Below are 23,556 nucleotides of genomic sequence, written 5' to 3' on the forward strand. Positions count from 1 at the left end.
AAAGAACTACTGATTTATCATATGTAAGATGCAATTTGAAAATAATTCTTGAAGCTGTTGACAATGAGTGAACTCCAAGATCCAGCAGGAGAGGCAAAAGATTGCTGCACCCAGAGGATTTTAGAGCGAGAGATAGGTGAATGGTTTTTTGAATGTACAACTGTATATTGAAAAATACAAATCCACTTTACAGATTTACTTGTATTCTGTATTTGATATGTACTGACTTACACTTCAGTGAACTATGAAGTGTTGGCAGTGTATCAGTTTTGGTATGATTCCTTGAAATGCTTATTTGTATTTGACATGTTATGGTACCAATTACTTTAACAATCTGAAACTATAAGCCTTTTAATACAGTGAAACAGTCACAAGCCACAAAGCTACAATCAACCAACACTGACACTGAGTTAAAAGACATTAGAGAGCAATAACATTTTTTAAAAATCATAGCGGGAGGCCAGTCAACCTTTGGAACTTATACCATTCAATAATGCCTATTATGGCCCATCTTTAACCTAAGAACTGCCTGCATATCCCTGGATTTCCTGCATATCCAGAACACTATCAATCAACATCCCGATATACTCTGAATACATCTCCACAGCCCTCTTGAGTAAAGAATTCCAAAGATTCATCTTCTGCATGGAAATTTCTTCTCATCTCAATCCTGAATGGCTAATTCCTTATTTGAAACTGTGGACTTTGAATCTAGTCACCCAGCATTCACCCTGTGAAGCTCAGCAAGAATTTTGTATGCACTGCCCAATCATTCTTCTAGTCAACAGCATACATTCAGGCAAATATATTTACAGATTGGTTTAAAAGTCTCCAAGTATTTAAGAGTGGCAGAAAGCAGAGATTTATGGTGGAATTCCAAAGTTGAGGGATGGGATGCCTGTCGATATATGCATATATGACTACATAATAGAAGCATACTCACTCACAGCATTTAAACAAGACTTCTTTACAGTTCAATACAACATGTATTAATTGAGAATATGTATACAAAGGGTATTACTTTACATAGGTGAATGTATAGTATTACTACTGCAAGTACACAAATTTTCATCAATCTCAACTTGCCATTAGCTTTATCTTTCAACAACCCAAATCATTTTGAGCTCAGCATACAATAATCTGCCGTCAAACAGCAAAAAAGAGCGATTTACATATTTGCTTTAATACTCGCAGAATCCTAAAGCAAATATGGGCTATTGCATTCACACTGCGTTGCCAAAGTGCATATCATTTATCAATGGTAACATCCTACGTAGAAAAGGGTTTAAAATGTGTAGAGATCTGGCCACAATCAAGTCAAAACGACTCCAATTATACCACCATCCCACACACACATTCACACAACAATATTTTGCTCCATTCATTAACAAAACGCAGGAAATCAGCTTGTTATAATCTGTTAGTGCCGCACCCGTCAGGCAGATCGAATTAATGGGAGACACCGAGCGGGTAATGGGAGGGGGGGGGGGGGGCCTTGAACGCGGCCTCCTCGGTCACTACCATTTGCCCACACGCGGCTGTGTTTCAGGTACTGAGCGCTCGGCGCAGCCCTGGAGAAGGTAGCCAAAGCCCCACTGCGGCTTCGCAGGCTCCGGCGGGCCTAGGAGCCGAAGCCCGGCCGGGTCCCGCTCTAACAATGGCCCCGCCGTGCGCGCTAGAGCCGCTGCACTCACCATGTTCTCGCTCCGATCGGCCTCGGCTCCGGCGCGGCCCTGACGACGCCTAACAGCAACGCGCGATCCAACTGGCTCAGCGCGACGGCAGGGTAGAGGCCAAAGGTCGCAACTTGCTCTGCAACCTAACGCAGCACCAACCCGCCACCGACAATGCTCCGCGTTGATTGGCCAAATTGGCGGCAGAGCTCTCTCCTGATTGGACACGAATCGGCCTGGGCGTTTAAGCGAAGAGACGGCTCTGGGTAGCAGGTTAGGTTGAGGATGAACGGCGAGGCGGTTGCTGTTTAGTATGGAGCAAGAGCAGTTGTAGCTGAGCAGAAGTCCCTGCGTCTTAATGTTAATTGCGCAGCAGCGCTGCTAAGGTAGAATTTGCTCCGGCTTAGGCACTGCTTTCACCTGCTGTTTGCTCGGAGAGCTCCAAATGCCCCGCTTAGTGAAGCGCTCCGCCCCGCCTCCACTCGTCGGGGAGGAGGTTGGAGATGAGCTGACATACAAACTGAGGGAAGAGCCGATGGACGACGATGCATTTGAGGGCTATACATACTCAGAGGTGGATGATGCTTCAGTATTGGGGAAGAGCAGGGTGTTGGCGTCGTCGGCGCACGTCAATTCCCGGAACAAATGGCCGGCCCGAGTCTGTTCCATGTTGTGTTGTATCGTGATGTTGACGTTTGTTGCATTTCTTCTAGCAATTGTGTACATTGTCCTCAAAGGTATTGAGTTGTTATAAAGTCAAATTCTTCGTAATATCAAAGGAAAATTGAATACTATAAACAATTGTTACTTATTGTGGTTACAGATTTGCGTTTGGAGAAAGAAAACCGCGAGCATAATATCAAGACAGGGATCTTGGGTAATTTCTCTCAATTTTATACTCAGCGTGGCTTCTGTTTACATGAGGTGTCTGGTTGTTAAGTAATTTATTTCATGTTTATCTCATTCAGGTCTTTGGAGTTCGTTAATTTTGGCCTTGATCGCTGGGGTGTCATGTTGTAGTTTCTCGTGGACGTTGACGTATTTTGATTCATTTGAACCTGGGATGTTTCCACCAACACCTCTATCGCCTGTTCGATTTAGGTAAATCAAGCTTATAATGTTTGATATATAGATTTTATGGGACTTTTAAAGATTAAAATGATCGTTAAATGATGCAGTTTTGGTACGTTCGTTTAAAATGGAAGACTTAATATTTTTTATGATTGAGATTTTGGATTAAACATCCAGAACATTATTTCTCCTTACTTTGTTTAGTTTTCCAAAAACCATGTCACCTTGGACCTGTTTCTGAACTACCTTGAAAATTATTCAATAAGTACTGACTTGAACGTAGAGCAGTACAGCTCCATACAGGCCCTTCAACCCACAAAGCTGTACCAATCTGTTAACCTACTCCAACATCAATCTAACCTTTCCCTCTTGCATAGCCCTTCATTTTTCTTTCACCATGTGCCTATATGAGTCCTTTAAATATCCCTAATGTATCAGCCTTTGCCACCGTTTCTGGCAGCATGTTTCATGCTCGGTTTAAAAGAAAAAAACCCTCTGATGAGAAGTATTTCACCACTCCCCCCCCTCCCCCATTCTTTCCTCTAATCACCTTAAAATTATCCACTAATACTCTTCACTTACTCCTGGAACAAAGACACTTACTAATTTAAAGGAAAAGAGGGTTGTGTGGACCCTATTTTATGGGGAGAGTGTAGAAGGTGTTATGGGTTACCACAAGATATTGACAAAATGGTGGGCTGATGAAATTCAACCCAGAAAAGTGTTAAGTGATTCACTTTGGCAGGTTGAATTTGAAAGCAGAATAGTCAGTGGCAGTATGGATAGGTGAAGTGTATGTCACGATATTGAAGCAAGCAAGCAAGGAAGGAAATGACAGTGCAGTTTTCCACTCGTCTTTGGCTTCATAAAAGGTCTTGGAAATTGGAATGCTAGAAACTTGTAGATCATATTAAATTAACTTCAGTTAATTTGTGGGATGATAGGAAGCGGTAAAGCTATGTGATGGGTAGGAAACTTAAGAGACTGCACAATTTATTAGATAGATTTGCATAGTCTTACAGACTGATGCATAACTTGAATTCACCTTTTCCTTTACACGGTTTGGCGAGCTATACAGTTATAGTATCATATAAATTTATATTTTCACAACCATGATCATTCTAAATGTGATTTTGGAAGCTCGTTAATACATTTGTAGTTTGTGCTGAGTTGAACTGAGGATCACCTAAACTTGTGGTTTAGTTATTTTCAGAAAAAGTATTGAAATGAGCCCTTTATGGTTCAGTAGCCAAAATCAAATGTTTTTACTTGTAATCATTCAAACTTTTGGCTGATTTATTACGGACAAATAGCTACAAGCAAATTTAAGCTTTTAAAAAAACTTATTCTTAGCAGATTCAGCAAAAAATTACATGTAAATAAAGTAGCTCCATTGAAAATCTAGGAAATCTGCAGATGCTGGAAATTCAAACAACACACACAAAATGCTGGTGGAGCACAGCAGGCCAGGCAGCATCTATAAGGAGAAGCACTGTCGACGTTTTGGAGAGTCCTGACAAAGGGTCTCGGCCCGAAACATTGTCAGTGCTTCTCCTTATAGATGCTGCCTGGCCTGCTGTGTTCCACCAGCATTTTGTGTGTGCCATTGAAAATCTAACAGATTGGCATTGTATAAAAAAAGTTGGCATGATGCAACCATTATTATAAAGCTTTAAAAGTCAGTATTTTTGAAGCTTTACAGAATTGATAAACTTGACTGTTTTCAAGGAAAATTAAAACAAATAGTGATAGTTTTAGGTTCAAAGTTGAGCGTAACATCAATTTCTTCCTCAAAAAAATTTGTTAGCTTTTTAAGGTTTGGGTTAGTTAGTGGGAGCAGCAGAGAAATGATACCTGAAATTCTTGCCTTCAGTGATTTGGATAAATAGCTGCAAGTTGTAACTTTTACTGAGTCGAAAATCTATTCATTAGTTGCTCAGACAGTTCCCACCACCGAAGTTCTCTTCATCTAACCAAGGTAACGAAGTATTGTTGGCAAAAGGCATTAAATGTTCCTTTGTAGTCTCACGCACTCCTATCATTCCTACCACCACTGCCATCTTCTCTTTCAAATGAAATTGTAAACAATTGCAATCCACCTTTAAAATTAATAAAGTCATTATGATGAGAAAGTGGACTTGGTTGTTTAACTCCCCAAAGTATCCACATGGTACCTGCTGTATCTGGCCCCTGGTTCCAGAGCTTTACGTTGCTGAGCGGGCCCAGTGAGGGGTGAAAAGGCCATGCTTTTCCTTTGCTTTTTCATTCCACAACACTCATCTGAAAACAGATCTGTACTGCAAGGTCCTGGGTAAACTTAACTCAGGCCAAGTTCGGATTGCCTTCCAAGGACGGGTTACATTTAACAGAACTGTTTGGTATTTTGAAGGCTTTCTGTAAGCTATGTAAGTAGCAAGGAAATGTAACTGAATTATACCATCTCCAATTCTTCACCTTCATTCTGTTTAAATCCTGGAAGCCTACTCAACTCTGACTGTACCTTCAGAAGGACTGCTGCAGTCAAAAAGATGGTAGACCTGCACCTCAAGGGCAATTTGAAATGTGTAATAAATGCTGGCTTTTCCAAAAGGCAATTTGGGTTTTGGTTTGAGATTCATCGGATTGGCGTGTTGACAAGAGGTGGAATAAACTACCTAGAGAGATTAAATTAAAATAATAGAAAAGCCAATTTATAAGATGCATTTGCATAGTTTTACTGACTTGGGATGCAATGATGTTTTCATGTGCATAACTTGAATCCACCTTTTTTCTTTACTGTAAGTTGTTTGGCAAGCTGTGCTATTACAGTATTTTCTGCATCATGTAAGTTTGTAGTTTTACAACCATGATCATTCAAAATGTGATTTTCAAAGCTTGTTCTTACAGCTTGTTAATATAGCTGTAGTTTATTCTCAGTTGAATTGAGGATCATCTGAACTTGTGGTTTAGTTATTTTCAGATGAAGTATTGGACTGAGCCCTTTATGGTTCAGTAACTTAAATCAACTGTTTTCATTTGTTGTCATTCAAAATTCTGGCTGATTTTATTATTTTTCATATTGTGTGACTTGAATATCAATTGAAGTCTCTAGAATGGCAATAGATACTTGAATTCTTGATATCGTTACCAGCAATTTATTTGTAGCTTTAAAACAATAGCCATGATTTTGTAGCTTTTTAGAAACTAAGATTTTCTTCAGCTCTTTAAATCAATATTGTATATCAAAGTATAGAAATGCATATTAAAAAGTTGAAGATGAGTAAAATTGTTAATCAGCAGAAAAAAATGAATGGTGAAAAGCTCAATTTCTCAAAATTATTGTAATAAACTCTCACAACCTTTAGTTAATTTTTGCAGGTATATATGTTTGAGTATAGAATTTGTTTCAGTATGCAAGAAATTCCAATTTATGAGAAATGGCATTTGGAGTCTTGTTTAAGATGTATGCTGCTGATGTTAGCCAGATACATGCAGGTTTTGCCGTGGCTGAAATCTATCTGTGAAGTGCAAAAGGAAGCATGGTGGAAAAGTGTGAAGAGCAGTTAGGAACCTGAGAGCAGTTGGGATGGTCTGGAAGCAGAGAATTTGAATGAGCAGCTTGTGGTGCATAGATGGCCCTTTGGAATGGGGATCTGTTCCTCGATTGGGATGGTGTGGGACCTGAATAGAGCCTGCAGGTGGCAGTGTTTCCATGTACAGTATCTGCTACCTTGTCCTTCAAGATGAAGGTGAGTTGGAAAGTACCAGTTTGCCCCTTGAACTGACCTGCTCCCCAATAATTCATTACTGATCTACTTGCTTGCCTTATCCCAATATCGCATAATTTCTTCATGGTCTAAAATAATCTTGGGTGAAAAGTGAAATGTTTAAGTGGAACATGAGGGAAGACATCACTCAGAGGGTGTAAATGTGGAGCGAGCTGCCAGCTGAAGTAGTGAATTTGAGTTTCATTTCATCATTTAAAAGAAATTTGGATAGGTACATGGTTGGGAGGGGTCCGGAAGTCCATAGTGCAGGTGCAGGTTAATGGAATGCGAGAATTGTAGGAGTAGGTGGGTCAAAGGACCTGTCTCTTTGCTGTATGATTCTAGAAATCTATAGATTCTATTTTTGAAAACAATTGAGGTTCCCACAGCCCTCCTTTCAGTTGTAAATGATTTATCTTTATTGAGATTCTAATCCTAAATTCCAATCTCCTTAGCTAGAGTGAACGTCCTCACTGTAGCAGACCTTCACCTGCTGGAGTCATCTATGGTGCCCTGCAAGTGGCTAAAGTGCCACACCTGCCCACCTACCTCCTCCCTCATCTCCACTCAGGGCCCCAAGCTGTCCTTCCAGGTGAGGCAACGCTTCACCTGCAAATCTGGTGGGGTCATTTATTGTGTCTAATGTTCCCAATATGGTCACCTCTGCATTGGTGAAACCCTTTGTAAACTGTGGGACCACTTTGTAGAGCACCCCTGCTCCATCTGCTAAAGGTAGAACTCCCCGGTAACCAAATATTTTAATTTAAATTCCCATTCACTTTCTGACATGTTGGTCCATGGCCGCCTCCTGTGCCACAATGAAGTAACCCTCAGGGTGGAGGAGCAACACTTTTTATTCAGTCTGGGTAGCCTCCAACCCAATGGCATGATTATTGATTTCTCCTGGTTTTAAAAAAATCCTTCCCCCCTCCTCTTCTACCCCACTCTGGCCTCTTACCTTGCTTACCTGCCTATCACCTCCCCCAGGGTCCCCTCCTTCCCTTTCTCTTATGGTCTACTTTCCTCTCCTATCAGATTCCTTCATCTCCAGCCCTTTACCTTTCCTACCCACCGGGCTTCAGCTATCACTGTCCTGCTATCCTCCTTCCCCTTCCCCTCTATCCCCCACCACCTTTTTTGAATTCTGACATCTTCCCCTTTTTAATCCTGAAGAAGGGTCTCAACCCAAAACATCAACTATTTATTCATTTCCATAGGTGCTGCCTGACCTGCTGCGTACCTCCGGCATCTTATGTATGTTGTTGTCAGAATTTTGTATCTTTCTGCGCATGACTTAGCCTTTCCACCATCTAGGGGGAATATGCGGATTAGCCCTGCAGACTTTACTTCTTTTAGCCAACTTTCTGTTATAATATAATCACTATATTATGAATCTGATCCTGTTGGGTATCTGGACATTGATGACCCCCCCATTTTGTTGATGGTGCCAGTTTACAGAGCAGTATTTGTAATGGTTGGAAGCATTCTATTTATTTCGTTAGTATTTTGATTAATGGTGTCTGGATTAAAAATGTGCTTTTTGAACCACTTTGGAGACCTAAATTACACTGAACCCCATTTCATGTATCCCATATGTTGTTCATTACAATCATGATATAAACAAAGTTCAAAGTAAATTTATTGTCAAAGTACATGGATGCCGCCATATTTATCCCTAAGATTCAATTTCTTGTGGGCATACTCAATAAATCCAATAACTATAATGGAACCAATGAAAGATCATACCAACTACACATACAACCGGTGTGCAAATACAACAAATTGTGCAAATGCAAAAAGAAAAAAAAAGCAACAAATATTGAGAGCATGAGATGAATATGAGTGCATCACTTTGGGAACATTTCAGTGATGGGGCAAGTGAGGTTATCCCTTTTGGCTCAGAGGCCTTTTGGTTGAGGTTGAAGTTGAACAGTAACTTACTGAACCTGGTGGTGTGAGTCCTGAGGCTTCTGTACCACCTTCCTGATGGTACCAGGGAGAAGGGAACATGACCTGTCTAGTGGGGGGTTCCTGCTTTGAGGAAAATGAAGCAGAATAAAAGGTGTAAAGGTAGAAGGGCCTAAGTATGTGTACTTCAATGCAAGAAGCATCAGGAGCAAAGGTGATAAACTGAGAGCTTGGATACATACATAGAATTATGATGTAGTGGCCATTACAGAGACTTGGCTGGCACCAGGGCAGGAATGAATTCTCAATATTCCTGGATTTCAGTGCTTTAAAAGGGATAGAGAGGGGGGTTAAAAGGGGAGGAGGGATGGCATTACTAGTCAGGGATACTATTACAGCTACAGAAAGGGTGGGTACTGTCTTTTGAGTCAGTATGGGTGGAAGTCAGGAACAGGAAGGGAGCAGTTACTCTATTGGGAGTATTCTATAGGCCCCATGGTAGCAGCAGAGATACCGAGGAGCAGATTGGGAGGCAGATTTTGGAAAGGTGCAGAATAACGAGGTTGTTATCATGGGTAACTTTAACTTCCCTAATATTGATTGGCACCTGTTTAGTTCCAGTGGTTTAGATGGGGCAGTGTTTGTTAAGTGTGTCCAGGACGGATTCCTGTCATAGTATGTTGACAGGCCGACTAGGGGGAGTGCCATACTAATTCTAGTATTAGGTAACAAACCAGGTCAGGTCACAATCTCTCAGTGGGTGAGCATCTGGGGGACAGTGACCACCGCTCCCTGGCTTTTAGCATTATCATAGAAAAGGAAAGAATCAGAAAGGACAGGAACATTTTTAATTGGGGAAGAGCAAATTATGAAGCTATAAGGCTAGAACTTGTGGGTGTGAATTGGGATGCTGTTTTTGCAGGGAAATGTACTATGGACATGTGGTCGATGTTTAGGGATCTCTTGCAGGATGTTAGGGATAACTTTGTCCTGGTGAGGAAGATAAAGAATGGTAGGGTGAAGGAACCATGGGTGACAAGTGAGGTGGAATATCTAGTCAGGTGGAAGAAGGCAGCATACATGAGGTTTAGGAAGCAAGGATCAGATGGGTCTATTGAGGAATATAGGGTAGCAAGAAAGGAGCTTAAGAAGGAGCTGAGGAGAGCAAGAAGGGGGCATGAGAAAGGCTTGGCGAGTAGGGTAAAGGAAAACCCCAAGGCATTCTTCAATTATGTGAAGAACAAAAGGATAACAGGAGTGAAGGTAGGATCGATTGGAGATAAAGGTGGGAAGATGTGCCTGGAGGCTGCGGAAGTGAGCGAGGTCCTCAATGAATACTTTGGTATTCACCAATGAGAGGGAACTTGATGACAGTGAGGACATTATGAGTGAAGTTGATGTTCTGGAGCATGTTGATATTAAGAGCGGGGAGGTGTTGGAGTTATTAAAATACATTAGGACAGATAAGTCCTCGGGGTCTGACGGAATATTCCCCAGGCTGCTCTACGAGGTGAGGGAAGAAATTGCTGAGCCCCTGGCTAGGATCTTTATGTCTTCGTTGTCCATGGGAATGGTACCAGAGGATTGGAGGGAGGCGAATGTTGTCCCTTTGTTCAAAAAAGGTGGTAGGGATAGTCCAGGTAATTATAGACCAGTGAGCCTAACGTCTGTGGTGGGAAAGCTGTTGGAAAAGATTCTTAGAGATAGAATCTATGGGCATTTAGAGAATCATGGTCTGATCAGGGACAGTCAGCATGGCTTTGTGAAGGGCAGATCATGTCTAACAAGCCTGATAGAGTTCTTTGAGGAGGTGACCAGGCATATAGATGAGGGTAGTGCAGTGGATGCGATCAACATGGATTTTAGTAAGGCATTTGATTAGGTTCCACACGGTAGGCTTATTCAGAAAATCAGAAGGCATGGGATTCAGGGAAGTTTGGCCAGGTGGATTAAGAATTAGCTTGCTTGCAGAAAGCAGAGGGTTGTGGTGGGGGGAATACATTCGGATTGGAGGGTTGTGACTAGTGGTGTCCCACAAGGATCGGTTCTATTTTTCGTGATGTTTTTTTATTAACGACCTGGATGTGAGGGTAGAAGGGTGTGTTGGCAAGTTTGCAGACGACACAAAGGTTGGTGGAGTTGTGGATAGTGCAGAGGATTGTTGAATATCATAGAGAGACATTGTTAGGGTTGAGAAGTGTGAGGTGGTACACTTTGGAAGGACAAACTCCAAGGCAGAGTACAAAGTAAATGGCAGGATACTTGGTAGTGTGGAGGAGCAGAGGGATCTGGGGGTAGATGTCCACAGATCCCTGAAAGTTGCCTCACAGGTAGATAGGGTAGTTAAGAAAGCTTATGGGGTGTTAGCTTTCATAAGTCGAGGGACAGAGTTTAAGAGACGCGATGTAATGATGCAGCTCTGTAAAACTGGTTAGGCCACACTTGGAGAACTGTGTCCAGTTCTGGTCACCTCACTATAGGAAGGATGTGGAAGCATTGGAAAGGGTACAGAGGAGATTTACCAGGATGCTGCCTGGTTTAGAGAGTATGGATTATGATCAGAGATTAAGGGAGCTAGGGCTTTACTCTTTGGAGAGGAGGAGGTTGAGAGGAGACATGATAGAGGTGTACAAGATATTAAGAGGAATAGATAGAGTGGACAGCCAGCGCCTCTTCCCCAGGGCAGCACTGCTCAATACAAGAGGACATGGCTTTAAGGTAAGGGGATGGGAAGTTCAAGGGGGATATTAGAGGAAGGTTTCTCATTCAGAGTGGTTGGTGCATGGAATGCACTGCCTGAGTCAGCGGTGGAGGCAGATACAGTAGTGAAGTTTAAGAGACTACTAGACAGGTATTTGGAGGAATTTAAGGTGGGGGGCTATATGGGAGGCAGGGTTTAAGGGTCGGCACAACACCGTGGGCTGAAGGGCCTGTACTGTGCTGTACTATTCTATGTTCTATGATGGATGCTGCTTTCCTCTGACAATGCTCCATGTAGCATTGTGTTCAATGGTGAGGAGGGCTTTACCTGTGATGGATTGGGCTGTATCCACTACTATTTGTAGGATTTTTCATTCAAGGTCATTGGTGTTCCCATACCAGGCTGTGATGCAGCTAGTCAATATATTCTCCACCACATATCTATAGATGTTTGTCAGAGTTTTAGATGTCATCTGACTTCATTGCAAGCTCCTAAGGAAGGAGAGGCACTGCTGTGCTTTCTTTGTAATTGCACTGACATATTAACATTGAGGAATTAAAAGTTGCTGACCCTCTCCAACCCATCACACCTGCATTATGGCTATTCAGGTAATGGAAATTTGTCCTTGCGGAATTCACATTACTATCCTAAATTTTGAGAAGGAATAAAATTTGCTATGAAGTTTTCCAGCTGGTGTTTTTTAACATATGCAGATGATGTGGCCTCGGGTTGTGGAAAATTGCAATTCAGTCTGTTTACTCAGAATCTAACTTCCCCATAATGTGGTTCGTCTGTGCTTCATGTTCCAGCTTGTCATAAACTTGTAACAGTGTAGAATTTTCCTTACTCACTGAAGCATAACTAAAACTGACACTTCAGAATTTTCTTGCCATTGAGTCTATGCCAGCTCTGAGCATACCCATGAGCCTCAGTTGCTCCCAATAATTTCCTATGTTCTCTTGTGTGCCCATCAACACCCTACTAATTCTCTTTGCACCTAGCCACTCTCATAGTAACTTAGCCCATTAACCTGTCAGTTTACCTTTGGAATGTGAGAGGAAACTCACGTGGACATAGAACATGAAAGCTCCACACATACAGCATCAGGCATCCTGATTGAGCCCATGTCTCTGGAACTGTGCAATCGTAGTTGACAGAATTGTTGCTAATTAGTTTGAAATACTGAAAACTAGCTCCTGAGAACATTGACTTTTTATGTTAAATCGGCTTCTGCTTCTTACCCAGAGCAGGAAAAGCTACTTGACCAAAGGAAGTTTCCACACTTGGATAGCACATTTGACTAACAACTAAAGACCCGATTATTAGACTTGGGAAAGCTTACATGTGGTCTTATTCTTTTGTCCTTCCCGCATTCTTTGTTTCTGTGCCTTCCATCTCCTGCCTTAGTAAAAGATGGGCAATTCCAAACAAACAATTTGGAAAATATATTTACTATCCAGGGAGCATTGATGTCCGGTGGGGGGGGGGGGGGGGTGCATTAAATAATTTTGCCAGATAGATACCCATAGTTGTCATGTATGAGAAATCAACTTTGTCTTTTTATATTGCCAGATGGAAAACTATGCAAGCACAGCAGTTCAAAGCACTCCATTGCATCCAGCCCAGAAAATTTGCCTGAAATGAGGAGGGTGAACCGGTTCTTTTGGATTATTTCCAGTTACAGCAAAATAATCAACAATTCTGTTTATAACTTCGCAATGCTGTCTGCTCTTGAGTATTTCCAACATTTTCTGCTTTTTATTTGCATATTCTCCACTTTTTTTCTATTTCAGACGTGTTTGGATTCTCCAGTTCCTTTGTGGGGTTTTTTTTTTACATTTGTAATAAAATATTTAGGCTAACTGTCAACTTTTCTGAAAACTAGTGCTTTCCATTTATAGGAAGTTACATTTTAGTTGCATAACAAATTGCTATCCAAAATGAATTTAGTTACTGGTTAATTAGATAGATAGATACTTTATTCATCCCCATGGGGAAATTCAACATTTTTTCCAATGTCCCATACACTTATTGTAGCAAAACTAATTACATACAATACTTAACTCAGTAAAAATATGATATGCATCTAAAATCACCCTCTCAAAAAGCATTAATAATAGCTTTTAAAAAGTTCTTAAGTAGTTTACTTAAACACATTGAGTCCTAACCCCAGCACATTAACATATCTTACTCCTGGCGGTTGAATTGTAAAGCCGAATGGCATTGGGGAGTATTGATCTCTTCATCCTGTCTGAGGAGCATTGCATCGATAGCAACCTGTCGCTGAAACTGCTTCTCTGTCTCTGGATGGTGCTATGTAGAGGATGTTCAGGGTTTTCCATAATTGACCGTAGCCTACTCAGCGCCCTTCGCTCTGCTACCGATGTTATACTCTCCAGTATTTTGCCCACGACAGAGCCCGCCTTCCTTACCAGCTTATTAAGACGTGAGGCGTCCCTCTTCTTAATGCTGCCTCCTCAACACGCCACCACAAAGAAGAGGGCGCTCTCCACAACTGACCTATAGAACATCTTCAGCATCTCACTACAAACATTGAATGACGCCAACCTTCTAAGGAAGTACAGTCGACTCTGTGCCTTCCTGCACAAGGCATCTGTGTTGGCAGTCCAGTCTAGCTTCTCGTCTAACTGTACTCCCAGATACTTGTAGGTCTTAACCTGCTCCACACATTCTCCATTAATGATCACTGGCTCCGTATGAGGCCTAGATCTCCTAAATTATGGAACTGATCTTTGAATGTGATGGTTGTTATTTGGAAATATCAAACTAACAATAAATTATTTGTATTTTATTTGTAGTAAATAGTTAAGCACTGAGTTGTGGTGGAACATTGGGCTGTGGGGTTTGTGGCAAGTCTTGCAGCAAATTTTGATTCTCCTGTAACCAGTTGCAAATTACTTGGTTTGTTTAGATTAATGTTTCATTGACTAATCAGAAATATTTGTTGAAAATTCCTCTTGATTCCCATTTTTTTAAGTTTCTGCACTTCAAGTGGTAGAAAATCTCTTGTGGAAATCCACATACCTCACAGCTTTTCTGAAGTTTAGTGCAGAAATTCAGCAATTTCACCTGTTCCCTAAATGAACTGTTGCTGAGATCAAAGGAGAACAACCAAGCCTATTAAAACCATTTATAGGATGTGGATGTTGGTAATAAAACTAGCAATTATTGTCATCCAGTTGGTGGTTCTTCCTATTATGTAGTGGGGATTCTCACTTCTGATATTGGAGGGAAAGTCATTGAAATAGCTGACAATGCTAAGGCCTGGGGCACTGCCCTATGTTGCTCTTGCAGTGATGACTTGCTGCTGGAACCTTATCAAGGTAATTGCCATGTTTGAGGCTAGTGTGACAACAGCCAGGAGTCTTTTTTTACCCCAGTTGATTTCAGTTTTTCCAGCTGCATAGTTAAATTATCCTGCAGTTTTTTTTCAAATCTTCCTTAAAAGTGAACTTTCACAAAAGCAGCTGTATCTGTTAAATATGGCATAGCCTTTTATGTATATCTTCCTAATGTATTCCGCCATTTTGCAATACCTAATTACTGTCTGTTTTCTGTCACCCAGAATTTTAAATTATCTACATTTGTCTATCATTTAATTTCTGAGACAAGCCATTCAATTTTAAAAATGTTTTCAGAGGCTAAATGTACTTTTGTTCTCCTTGAATCTTCTTGCATCTGTTACTGTAAATTGTTCAGAAAATCTGCAGATGCAAAAGCCTTCTGGTGTAGACACCCAGATTGAGAATGAACATTTTCTGTTCAATTTAATGATCCTTGTGTGTCATAAATCAGTATGTGTATAAACATATTGGAAGAAATGGATGTAAGTAATATTGTTTGTGATTCAATCAGTGGCTGTACAGACCTGGTTTTTGTAAAATAATCGCAGCAAAAAGTCCCCATGTATCATAATTACTTTGTGAAGCTGAGAACAACTTTGATATTTCTGTCAATGCATAAACCATAATTTAAAATCTAGAAATTGCTGTTGGTGATGCAAGCCAGCAGATTGTACTCCTTCGTTAAGAGCTTCAGCAAGCTAGTGAAACTTGGGAATAAAAACTAGCTGCTGGGAATACTCAGACAGGGAACTGAAAAATGGCATTTGTCATTTTGTAAATTCTTCAAGTTGGAGAGGAGATATTATTTCTTTCCTAGGTGATTACACAGCTCCCAGAGCAGTTGTTGGGTTATAAATTATAGTGAAAGCATTCATTGTACTGCTGTTTTCTCCAAAAAAAAATCCCCAGTATGTTCCAACTGGAAGCCATAGATTTTCTGGAAGGCCCATTCTCTTCTGATGGCTAGGTCTGCAGTATTCAAATTGGGCAACCTAACTTTTACAAGAAATCAAGATATGACCTCCACTGCCTTGAGGCTAACGAGGGAAAGAGGAAGAGGAGAGCCATCCACAGTACCACCGATGTGGCAGAGAGGGCCTCAAGATGGACGTGGCTCAAAAGAGGGGAGCCTTGGAGTCATAAGTAGCTAGCCATCTGGACATAAGCTAGGTTCTGATCAGCCCTGGCTGGGTCTCCTGGAGGAGGGTGTATGATGTTGAAAGACCTGAAACACCCAATGATTCCAGGAACATCTCTGAAGATGTGTCCAGAGGCATCAGTAGATGTATGTACACAGCGCCATTTCCCCATTGGCCCTTAATTTTTATTGATACCCCATAGAAATCATCCTGTTTGGATGCAGGACAGATTGGTATGGCAACGGCTCTGCTTGTGACAACAAGAAACTGCAGACAGTTGTGAACATAGCAGATTATGGAAACCAGCCTATCCTCTAAGGTAAACACAGGAGATTCTGCAAAGGCTCTGTTTATACTTCTCATAGCCAGCATAATCAAACCTCCCACCCACCCTGGCAATCCTCCTTCTCCCCCTTCCATCAGACAAATGATGCAGTGGCCCAAAAGCATGTAACACCAGGCTCAAACATAGCTTCTATCCCACTGTTAGCACTCTTGACCTCCGTCTCCCTCATTGTGATCTTGCACTTACATTGTTTACATACACTGTACTTTCTCTAGCTGTTACTTTATTCAGCTTTGTTACTGTTTTTGTCTGTTCTATCTGAATGCACTATGTAATGATTTAATCTATGAACAGTAAGCAAGATAAGCTTTTCACTATCTTGGTGCATGTGACAATAACAACTCAACACCAATAAATAGTTCTGCACCTTTCTTCTCAGAATCTGCCAAGAAAGGAGACATCAGAGTGAAAATACAGTACATTTCTGGAGCTGATTATGTTAATTGCAACAAATTTTATTTTAAACTAAATGTGTAATTTGGGCTTAATGTGCCAAAATTTTATCTTCAGAGATTGAAAATTTTATTTTCAAAGATTGAACTTCTGAATGCATTGAACAGTTAGACCATCTTTGCAGTATTTGATTGAATCAGTTATGACAAGTGGAACAGCTTGTCCAGCTGTTGAACTTGGCAAGATTTGATGTTGCAGTACTGTACCTATCTAAAGCGGGTCTGACATTTGCATAAATGCATTCTCTAATTGGAACCCTTGTAACAGAAAACAATAAGGCACTGAATTGGAGATACTCAACTGATCAGGCAGCATCTAAAATTGCTGGAAACATTGAGCAGGTCATGTAGCATCAGCAGAAAGGAACAGCTACTGTTTCCAGTTGGCCTCTTTATTTTGATATGCACACAAGTTTGCATGTGTTAATTTTTCATTCTATTGAGATACTAGTTTGTGACCAAATGTAGCCTAATTTAAGCTTGCGGAGAAATAACATTCTGCTCATTTACAGATGAGATTCTGCTCTTTGCTTCTATTCTTATGGTTAACACTTACTCTGTTTACATTGACAAAATAAGTTCCCTTTTCACTTGGGATTGTTGCGTATTGGTTCGAATCGTTTTACAAGCTAGTTTAACATTACACCAGTCTTACTTACCATAAAGCTTTTGTTAACTATAATGCAATTGCAGTGAGTGAAACAGACTTCAGTGCTGTTTGTGAGGATTGATGAACTTCGTATTTTCCACAAGGTAATGTATTCTCTGTATACAGTAGATTTCACTTACTTGGGACACATTGGGACCAGTATATTTTGGTCCAATTAACCCACTTCATGGAAATGTTAAAAAGGTATTAAAAAGGCACTAATTTTAACTGAGTAACAAATTAGGTATTTAAATGAAATACAGAACATATTAGAACAACACCAATACTAGAGTACTATAAAATGAGTTCCCAATAGTTATCAACGGTGGAATTCAATTAGTGTACACTGCGATGTTCTTTTAATTGACTGTAAATGAAGAAAATCAGCACAGACACCTAGTGCAGGTAATGGACTGCCTACAGACAATTCTTTTGATTGTATCCTCCAAATTTTCATTGTAACATTCAAGATGATTGTCATTACCTTCAAATTTTTTTGTAGTTACTAACTTGCTGAAGTAGTGAAATTGTTTCATTTTCATTCACGGCTATTTCTTGCATCTTCATGCCTGAATGCTTGAAACTGCAGTGAGCAATGCAGTTCTGAATTTTCTTACTGCTTATTTCTTGCCAACTATCAGTAACAAAAATCACTGCTTTTTGAACTCAAACACACGCAATTGACACTATAGAAAAACTGTTCTCTCTAGGCACAGTGTGATGTCTAACAGCCATGCAAGTGCACACGACTGACGCGAGTTAGAAACTGTTCAACATTAATTAAGTTGTATGGTGTCCCAAATAAATGAAGGAAACCCTACCTCATTTTTAACTGATGGCCCAAATAACCGGAATCCACTATTTTGTACAAAATTGTGGATCTCAAATTAGTCGAAAAAGCCTATATTAAAGTAAGATAAATGACGTTGACAGATGTATATTGCTGACTTGTGTCAGTGTAAAGTGGTTTGGTGTTATAGCAGGGAAATGCCAAAGACAGACACAACATACTGGAAGAACTTAACAAGTCAGGTAGCATCTGTGGAAAGAAAGGTTTTATTCTGGCTACTTCCCCCTTCGAAGGGTTTTGGCCTGAAACATCGACCTTTCCATAGATGCTTGCTTCTGGTTTAAGATGGTGCTACTGAAGTTAGGTGATAGCTTACTGGTAGTTCAGAAGGTAAGAAGTACAAATAATAACCTCATTAATAACACTTTGAGGTAAATTGTGGTAAACGATCACTGCAGACAATGAAGAGGCGAGCAGAGGTGAAGCTGACTCAAGGGATGAGCCATCTTGGTGTGTTACAAAATCAGAGGGTAATGTGTCCAAGACAGTTTAGGAGATGGAGTTGGAGTGAGAAATTCAGAGAGGAGTCGAGGCAGTGGCATCTCAATGTTTGCCCACCTAAACTGGGTGCAAGGTTCGATTGTTCTAAGTGCAGAGCCAATTTGGATCAGTCAAGAATGGGTGGCGGGGTCTAGGTCTGGAGTGTGTCACTGGGTGGAAGGGCCTGGGTCCCAGTGCATAGCATTACCCAGAGTTTGGATGAATTAAACACCAGCCCAAATGGACTGGAAAAGCAGGGTGTCAGGACTGGAGGTGAGAATTGGGCCTATTTCACTCACTGTCCCACAATGTTCTCTCCTCTCTCCGCACAGTTGAGGCTGTGAGACAGCTCCTGCTGCTTTGCGCTTCATGTCTGGGAACCATGTGGCAATTTGTTCTGCTATATGATGAACTGAGATTGCAGCTTTTGCGCCTAATCCAGCTGCTCCAAGGATTTGGGTCTATGAACTCTTATTTGGTTTGGAATGCTGTTGCTTGCTTATATTATTTGCATAATATATTTTTTCTCTTTCTCTATGGTTTCTTGTTTTGTGGCTGCCTGTAAGCAGACTAATCTCAAGGTTGTATAATTTATACATATTTTGATAATGTACTTTGAATCCTTTGCCTAAGTTCCTGCAGCACTTTGTCTGTGTTACTCTGGATTCCCAGTATCTGCAGAATTTCTTGTCTATGAAATGCCAGAGACATTGCTTTGCAATTTAGAGTTGAAATAGTGATTGGCTAGAACAAGTTTCACACCAAATATAGTAGTGCACTTACATTGTGGGCTTTCCTTCTCTCAATAAAAGTAAATTTCATCTGACCGGTACTCATTATGGTTGTGCTGCTATTTTGCAAACCATCATTTTAGTGTAAATGATTATACTTGTTTTGTAGAAATATCAAAATGTAATTGTTAATGTAATTTTTATCATGGTCAAATTTTCTTTGGCATTCAATATAATCAATATTTGCTGAGGTATAAGCATCCAATTTTTTACAGTGCAATGAAGTTTTCAGAAAGTAAGTATTGTTTTCCTATGTGATTGCTCTTTGCAATCACATTGGGAAGAAAATGTTGCCAACAGCCTTCAGAGTTGTAGTAAAAAGAAATGTCAAATCTAAAATAATCTTGCCACGATTCTTTGTTTTGTATATTTTTAGATTAGATTATCCTTTTTAATTTGAACAGTTGACTTTTGATTGTTAGTTAAATCAATGAATCTGAAATTGAACAAAGGTATAGTGCCATCATCCAATTTATTTTGAGGCATTTTTTCATTAACAATACAAGTATATGTTTAAGTATAAATAGTGTTTATATTTTCATCTTTGGTGTTTAACCTGCTTTTGATAGTTGTGCAAGTCAGTGATGTTAAATGTATTCCTAGTAGGTAGTCACATGTACTCTGCTCGTCTAATTTGTCAATGTTCATGACTATTGGTGGTTACGCTTTCTGGGGTTTTTTTTTTAAGGATGTAACTATAAAAGTAGAAAAAGGGGAGCAAGTTGCATTTTCAAAGGCATTTGATCACACCATGAAAGGTTATTACACACGAGTGTGACCCAGTGCTGCTGCTGCCACTGCACTCGAATGCTGACCTTGCAGCTGTGTGCAAAGTTTATACATTGACCCTAAGGCCCTCCACTTCTGTTCCTTCCTCCAGGTGTTCTGTTTTCATCAAGATGTGCTGATTAATTGGCTACTATAAATTGCCACTGGTATGTCAGTGAGTGCTGAAATCTGGAGGAGTTGACAAGACTAGAGGGAAACTGTTGAAAGAAGCATTAATGTAGGACTTGTATAAGTAGGTGTTACTGACTTGTTGGGATGAAGGACCCTTTCTGTACTATATCTGACTCTGATAGGTTCTGGCTCATGAAGTTGAGGTTATTATACTAGCAGGGATAGAAGATTTAATTACCTGACAAAACATGGGATTATTTTTGGGCTGCTAGGTAATGCAAATTTGCAAGGATAGGTGCTTGGGCATTACAATTATTTCCTTCATCCAAGTCATCAATGTGCTTTTGACTGGTGGAAATCAAAGCAGAGGACAAAGCAGTACAGGTTATTAAGGCAAAAAGGCAGGTGAGTGGGTAGAAGGAGTGTATCGTGGGGAAAATTTGAAGCTACTTTGAAATAAAATTTAAATCTAACTTGCTGTAACATTTTAAAGTTGTGTAATTTTGTTGCATTCTTAGGTTATCTGTGTACATCTTAGGATGGTTTAGCTACTTAAATGGAGATTACAATATTGAATCAATAAATTGTTGAATAATCTAAATGAGAAGAATAAAAAGTCCAAATAAGGTGGATGCAGTAAGCAGATCAAGTTAAAGGCAGAAAGTGCTGCCATTCCCAGATACCTAATTCTGATAGATTGCTGAGAAAATGACCAACAACTAAGTTTAACCACCTTAACTAATTGATCTTCTCCATGAACATTTTTGATGCCGTGGTTGAATGATTTTTTTAATAATAATGAAGATTGACATAAAATCCAAATTCAAAGTAAATGTATTATCAAAGTACATGTATGTCACCATATACAACCCTGAGATTCATATTCTTGCAGACTTTCTTAATAAATCCATAATAAAATAACAACCACAATAGAATCAACAAAAGGCCGCATATTATGTGAAGGATTGAGGCAATTTTTGAACCCATTAAGGGAATTGGATTTGGATTTTTAACTATTACCTTCAGTAAAATCCGTAGTGAATGAAATAAATCAAAATTCATAGATAAAAACAATTGACAAATGCTTTGAGTTGTAAGAAATATTGCTGTTGTAAAAGTGTTAGATTTTAGGTTGTTGATAACTCTTGCCATGGTTTGAATGTTCATTGTTTTTGCAAGCTTTGGAGTTTTAGTTAATAAATAACTTCTAAATTTTCTTTTCCAGGAAAATAACAGGTCATTCCTTCCATATGGGCTACAATATGGCAATTCTCAATGGCATCACAACAGCTCTGGCTATAATTTGGTGGTTTGCCTGAAGTCACTTTTTCCTTCATCAAAAGTGCATACTGACTTTTATTCAGATAAGCAAGCCTGAAAGTAGTGGCAAGTAAGAAGATGGCATACCTGAAGATGCCTTTTTGGTTTTAAATATATCTAATATCAGGATATACGGTACTTTGTTGATCTGTTAACTTCAGCTTTAAGAATCCTTATTACAGACTAGCTTATTAAAATTGCAATTTTAAATATTTTACATTGAACATAGTTTTGTTGTACAATGCAACACATTCAGGTATGTGGTTTTCTATATTCTCAGATAAAAGCAGGCAGAATAAAATTTAAATACATTAAATCTTGAATCATAGTTGACAGAAATTAATGCTGCAAAAATTGACATTTTGCTTTTCTGTTTCCTTTGTATTAATAGCTGTTAATAACTTTGCAAATGCATTCAATTTTGCAAAGGGCAATCTGCCTTAAGTACTAGGTTGTCTTTAAAATTCTTAGTAGATTTTGACATTGCTTTTATTTTCTTGCCTTTGACAGAAGAATACTCTTTTATTTTTCACCTTCACGTTTCTGATCCTCTAATTTTTTGATATTGGCATATTGAAAGTGTTGTCCCATATGACGGGGAAAATCTAATCTCAAGTTTGGGAGAAGGAAAAGCTAGGGTAGACTATGAATGTGTGGGAATATAAGTGGCCTGGAGCATTTTTTTTTTGTCCTAGGGCATTCACCTGGCAACTCTGAGCAGATGAAGTGACAAGTTTCCATAATACCATCAACTTCAAAGATTCACTGTTCCTTTATCTTGAGTTCCATTGGTTTAGCCTCAAGTGCACTAGGGAAACTTCCACGCTCACTTTGAGCATACTAGGTTCACTGGAAGTGTGTGTGATGTGTTAAAAGTGTGCTACCTTTCTGAGAATCTTTGATAATTTTGAATAGGTACTAGATGTGGTAAGAATAAATCTGATGAAGGAAATATAAATTTATGAGCCTGGATCTTTTTACTTGATGGGTACAATCATATACACTGCTACAGTCTCCGTTTGAAGGGGGAAAATGGTAAATATTTGCTGCTAATTCCAGTGTTAGTAATCTATTTCTGTATTCATATTAATATAAACATTTTATTGTAGCATGTTCACCTTGATTTAAAATGTAATGATATGGATGTTGTGCTATTCAGTAATGTCACTGACTTTGAAGACTACTAAAATTGGAAATCAATTGAGTAACATTAAAGAATCATAAATGGATTTACTTTTAATTTACTTTGGTCTGATAAAATGTGTCTTCAAGCCGTACGTCCCATTATCTTTTGACTTTTTAAAAGATGGCATCCTTTCTGGAGATACGGCACTGCAGAAGCTAAAATCTGGAACAGCATGCAATCTGGTGGAGAATCTCAGTGAGCTGAGCAGGGTTGGTGGAGAGGAATTGTTGACATTCTGAGTTCAGACCCTGATGTATAGTCAAAGCTAATTTCCTTTTATGTTGGAATCATGATGCACCACAGTAATTCCTTGATGCAACACAGACTTCCAGGCCCAAAACAGATGCTGCTTGACCCAATGAGTTTCTTCACCAGCTTGATTGTTGTGTCTTTTGTAAATGGCTGTGAAAATCTGAAATATCTTGTATTTTTAAGATCTGCACTCATTGCTATTCTTCACCATTCTTATGGAACTTTTTATAAACTAATTATTGCAATTATGAATTCAATAGGATTCTTTAGGTATTTTGCAAGTCAAAAATATTTTATCTTAATAAGGAACTGTTACTAATTCAAGCTTGTTAATGAATGTACAGAATCACTGTGATCTCAAATGTTTGTTTCTATTTCTATTAAAGGTGATTTGCTAAGGAATTGTTGCCATTTAATTGGGTCCTGATTTGCTATTTTGGATAGTGTGACTATGTTGGGGAAAGTGAAAGGGAATGAGTAAGCAATCTAATCTTTTCACTCAAAGCTGATTTCCTATTATGTCTGAATCATGCCCAGCACAAAAGAAATGTGCTGTGGTGTTTTGAATGAAATCTTCTCAGCCACTGGCTATCTCTGCAGGAGTTCCTCGGAGTAGTAGACTTGGTCCAATCATCTTCAGCTATGTCAGCAATGATCTACTTGCTGTCGTAAGTTAAGAAATCCGGAGTGTTTGAAGATTCTACAATGTTCAGCACTATGCATATTA

The 23,556-nt window shown here is 39.6% G+C and overlaps 2 protein-coding genes across 6 annotated transcripts in view; one reads left to right on the top strand and one right to left on the bottom strand.

The window, feature by feature from the left end:
• The window catches only part of prpf40a (PRP40 pre-mRNA processing factor 40 homolog A), a 92,879-nt gene extending 90,847 nt beyond the window's left edge, over positions 1–2,032 (bottom strand). The window contains exon 1 of one of the 4 annotated variants that reach the window (XM_073047328.1): positions 1,695–2,032. In XM_073047328.1, coding sequence (XP_072903429.1) covers positions 1,695–1,697 — 3 coding nt within the window. In that variant the 5' untranslated portion in view covers positions 1,698–2,032. The remainder of the gene's footprint in view (positions 1–1,694) is intronic. The other 3 variants (XM_073047327.1, XM_073047326.1, XM_073047329.1) reach the window with 3 other exon arrangements.
• Positions 1,930–23,231, top strand: arl6ip6 (ADP-ribosylation factor-like 6 interacting protein 6). 2 transcript variants are annotated; one of them, XM_073047330.1, is made up of 4 exons: positions 1,930–2,410; positions 2,497–2,550; positions 2,642–2,774; positions 21,297–23,231. In XM_073047330.1, exons 1-4 carry the CDS (start codon positions 2,119–2,121, stop codon positions 21,388–21,390), a joined length of 573 nt encoding a protein of 190 aa, XP_072903431.1. In that variant the 5' UTR covers positions 1,930–2,118; the 3' UTR covers positions 21,391–23,231. The 2 variants fall into 2 exon arrangements, with proteins under 2 accessions (XP_072903431.1, XP_072903432.1); XM_073047331.1 differs by lacking the exon at positions 21,297–23,231 and adding an exon at positions 12,672–13,204.
• Positions 23,232–23,556: the final 325 nt, after the last annotated feature.

The sequence above is a fragment of the Hemitrygon akajei genome, chromosome 5 (assembly GCF_048418815.1).
Source record: "Hemitrygon akajei chromosome 5, sHemAka1.3, whole genome shotgun sequence".
Classification (NCBI taxonomy): domain Eukaryota; kingdom Metazoa; phylum Chordata; class Chondrichthyes; order Myliobatiformes; family Dasyatidae; genus Hemitrygon; species Hemitrygon akajei.

Coding starts and splice junctions, on each gene's coding strand:
- arl6ip6 (XM_073047330.1), top strand. CDS start 2,119: ATGCCCCGCTTAGTGAAGCGCTCCGCCCCGCCTCCACTCGTCGGGGAG. Junction 2,551..2,641: donor TATCAAGACAGGGATCTTGG/GTAATTTCTCTC, acceptor TATCTCATTCAG/GTCTTTGGAGTTCGTTAATT. Junction 2,775..21,296: donor CTATCGCCTGTTCGATTTAG/GTAAATCAAGCT, acceptor TTTCTTTTCCAG/GAAAATAACAGGTCATTCCT.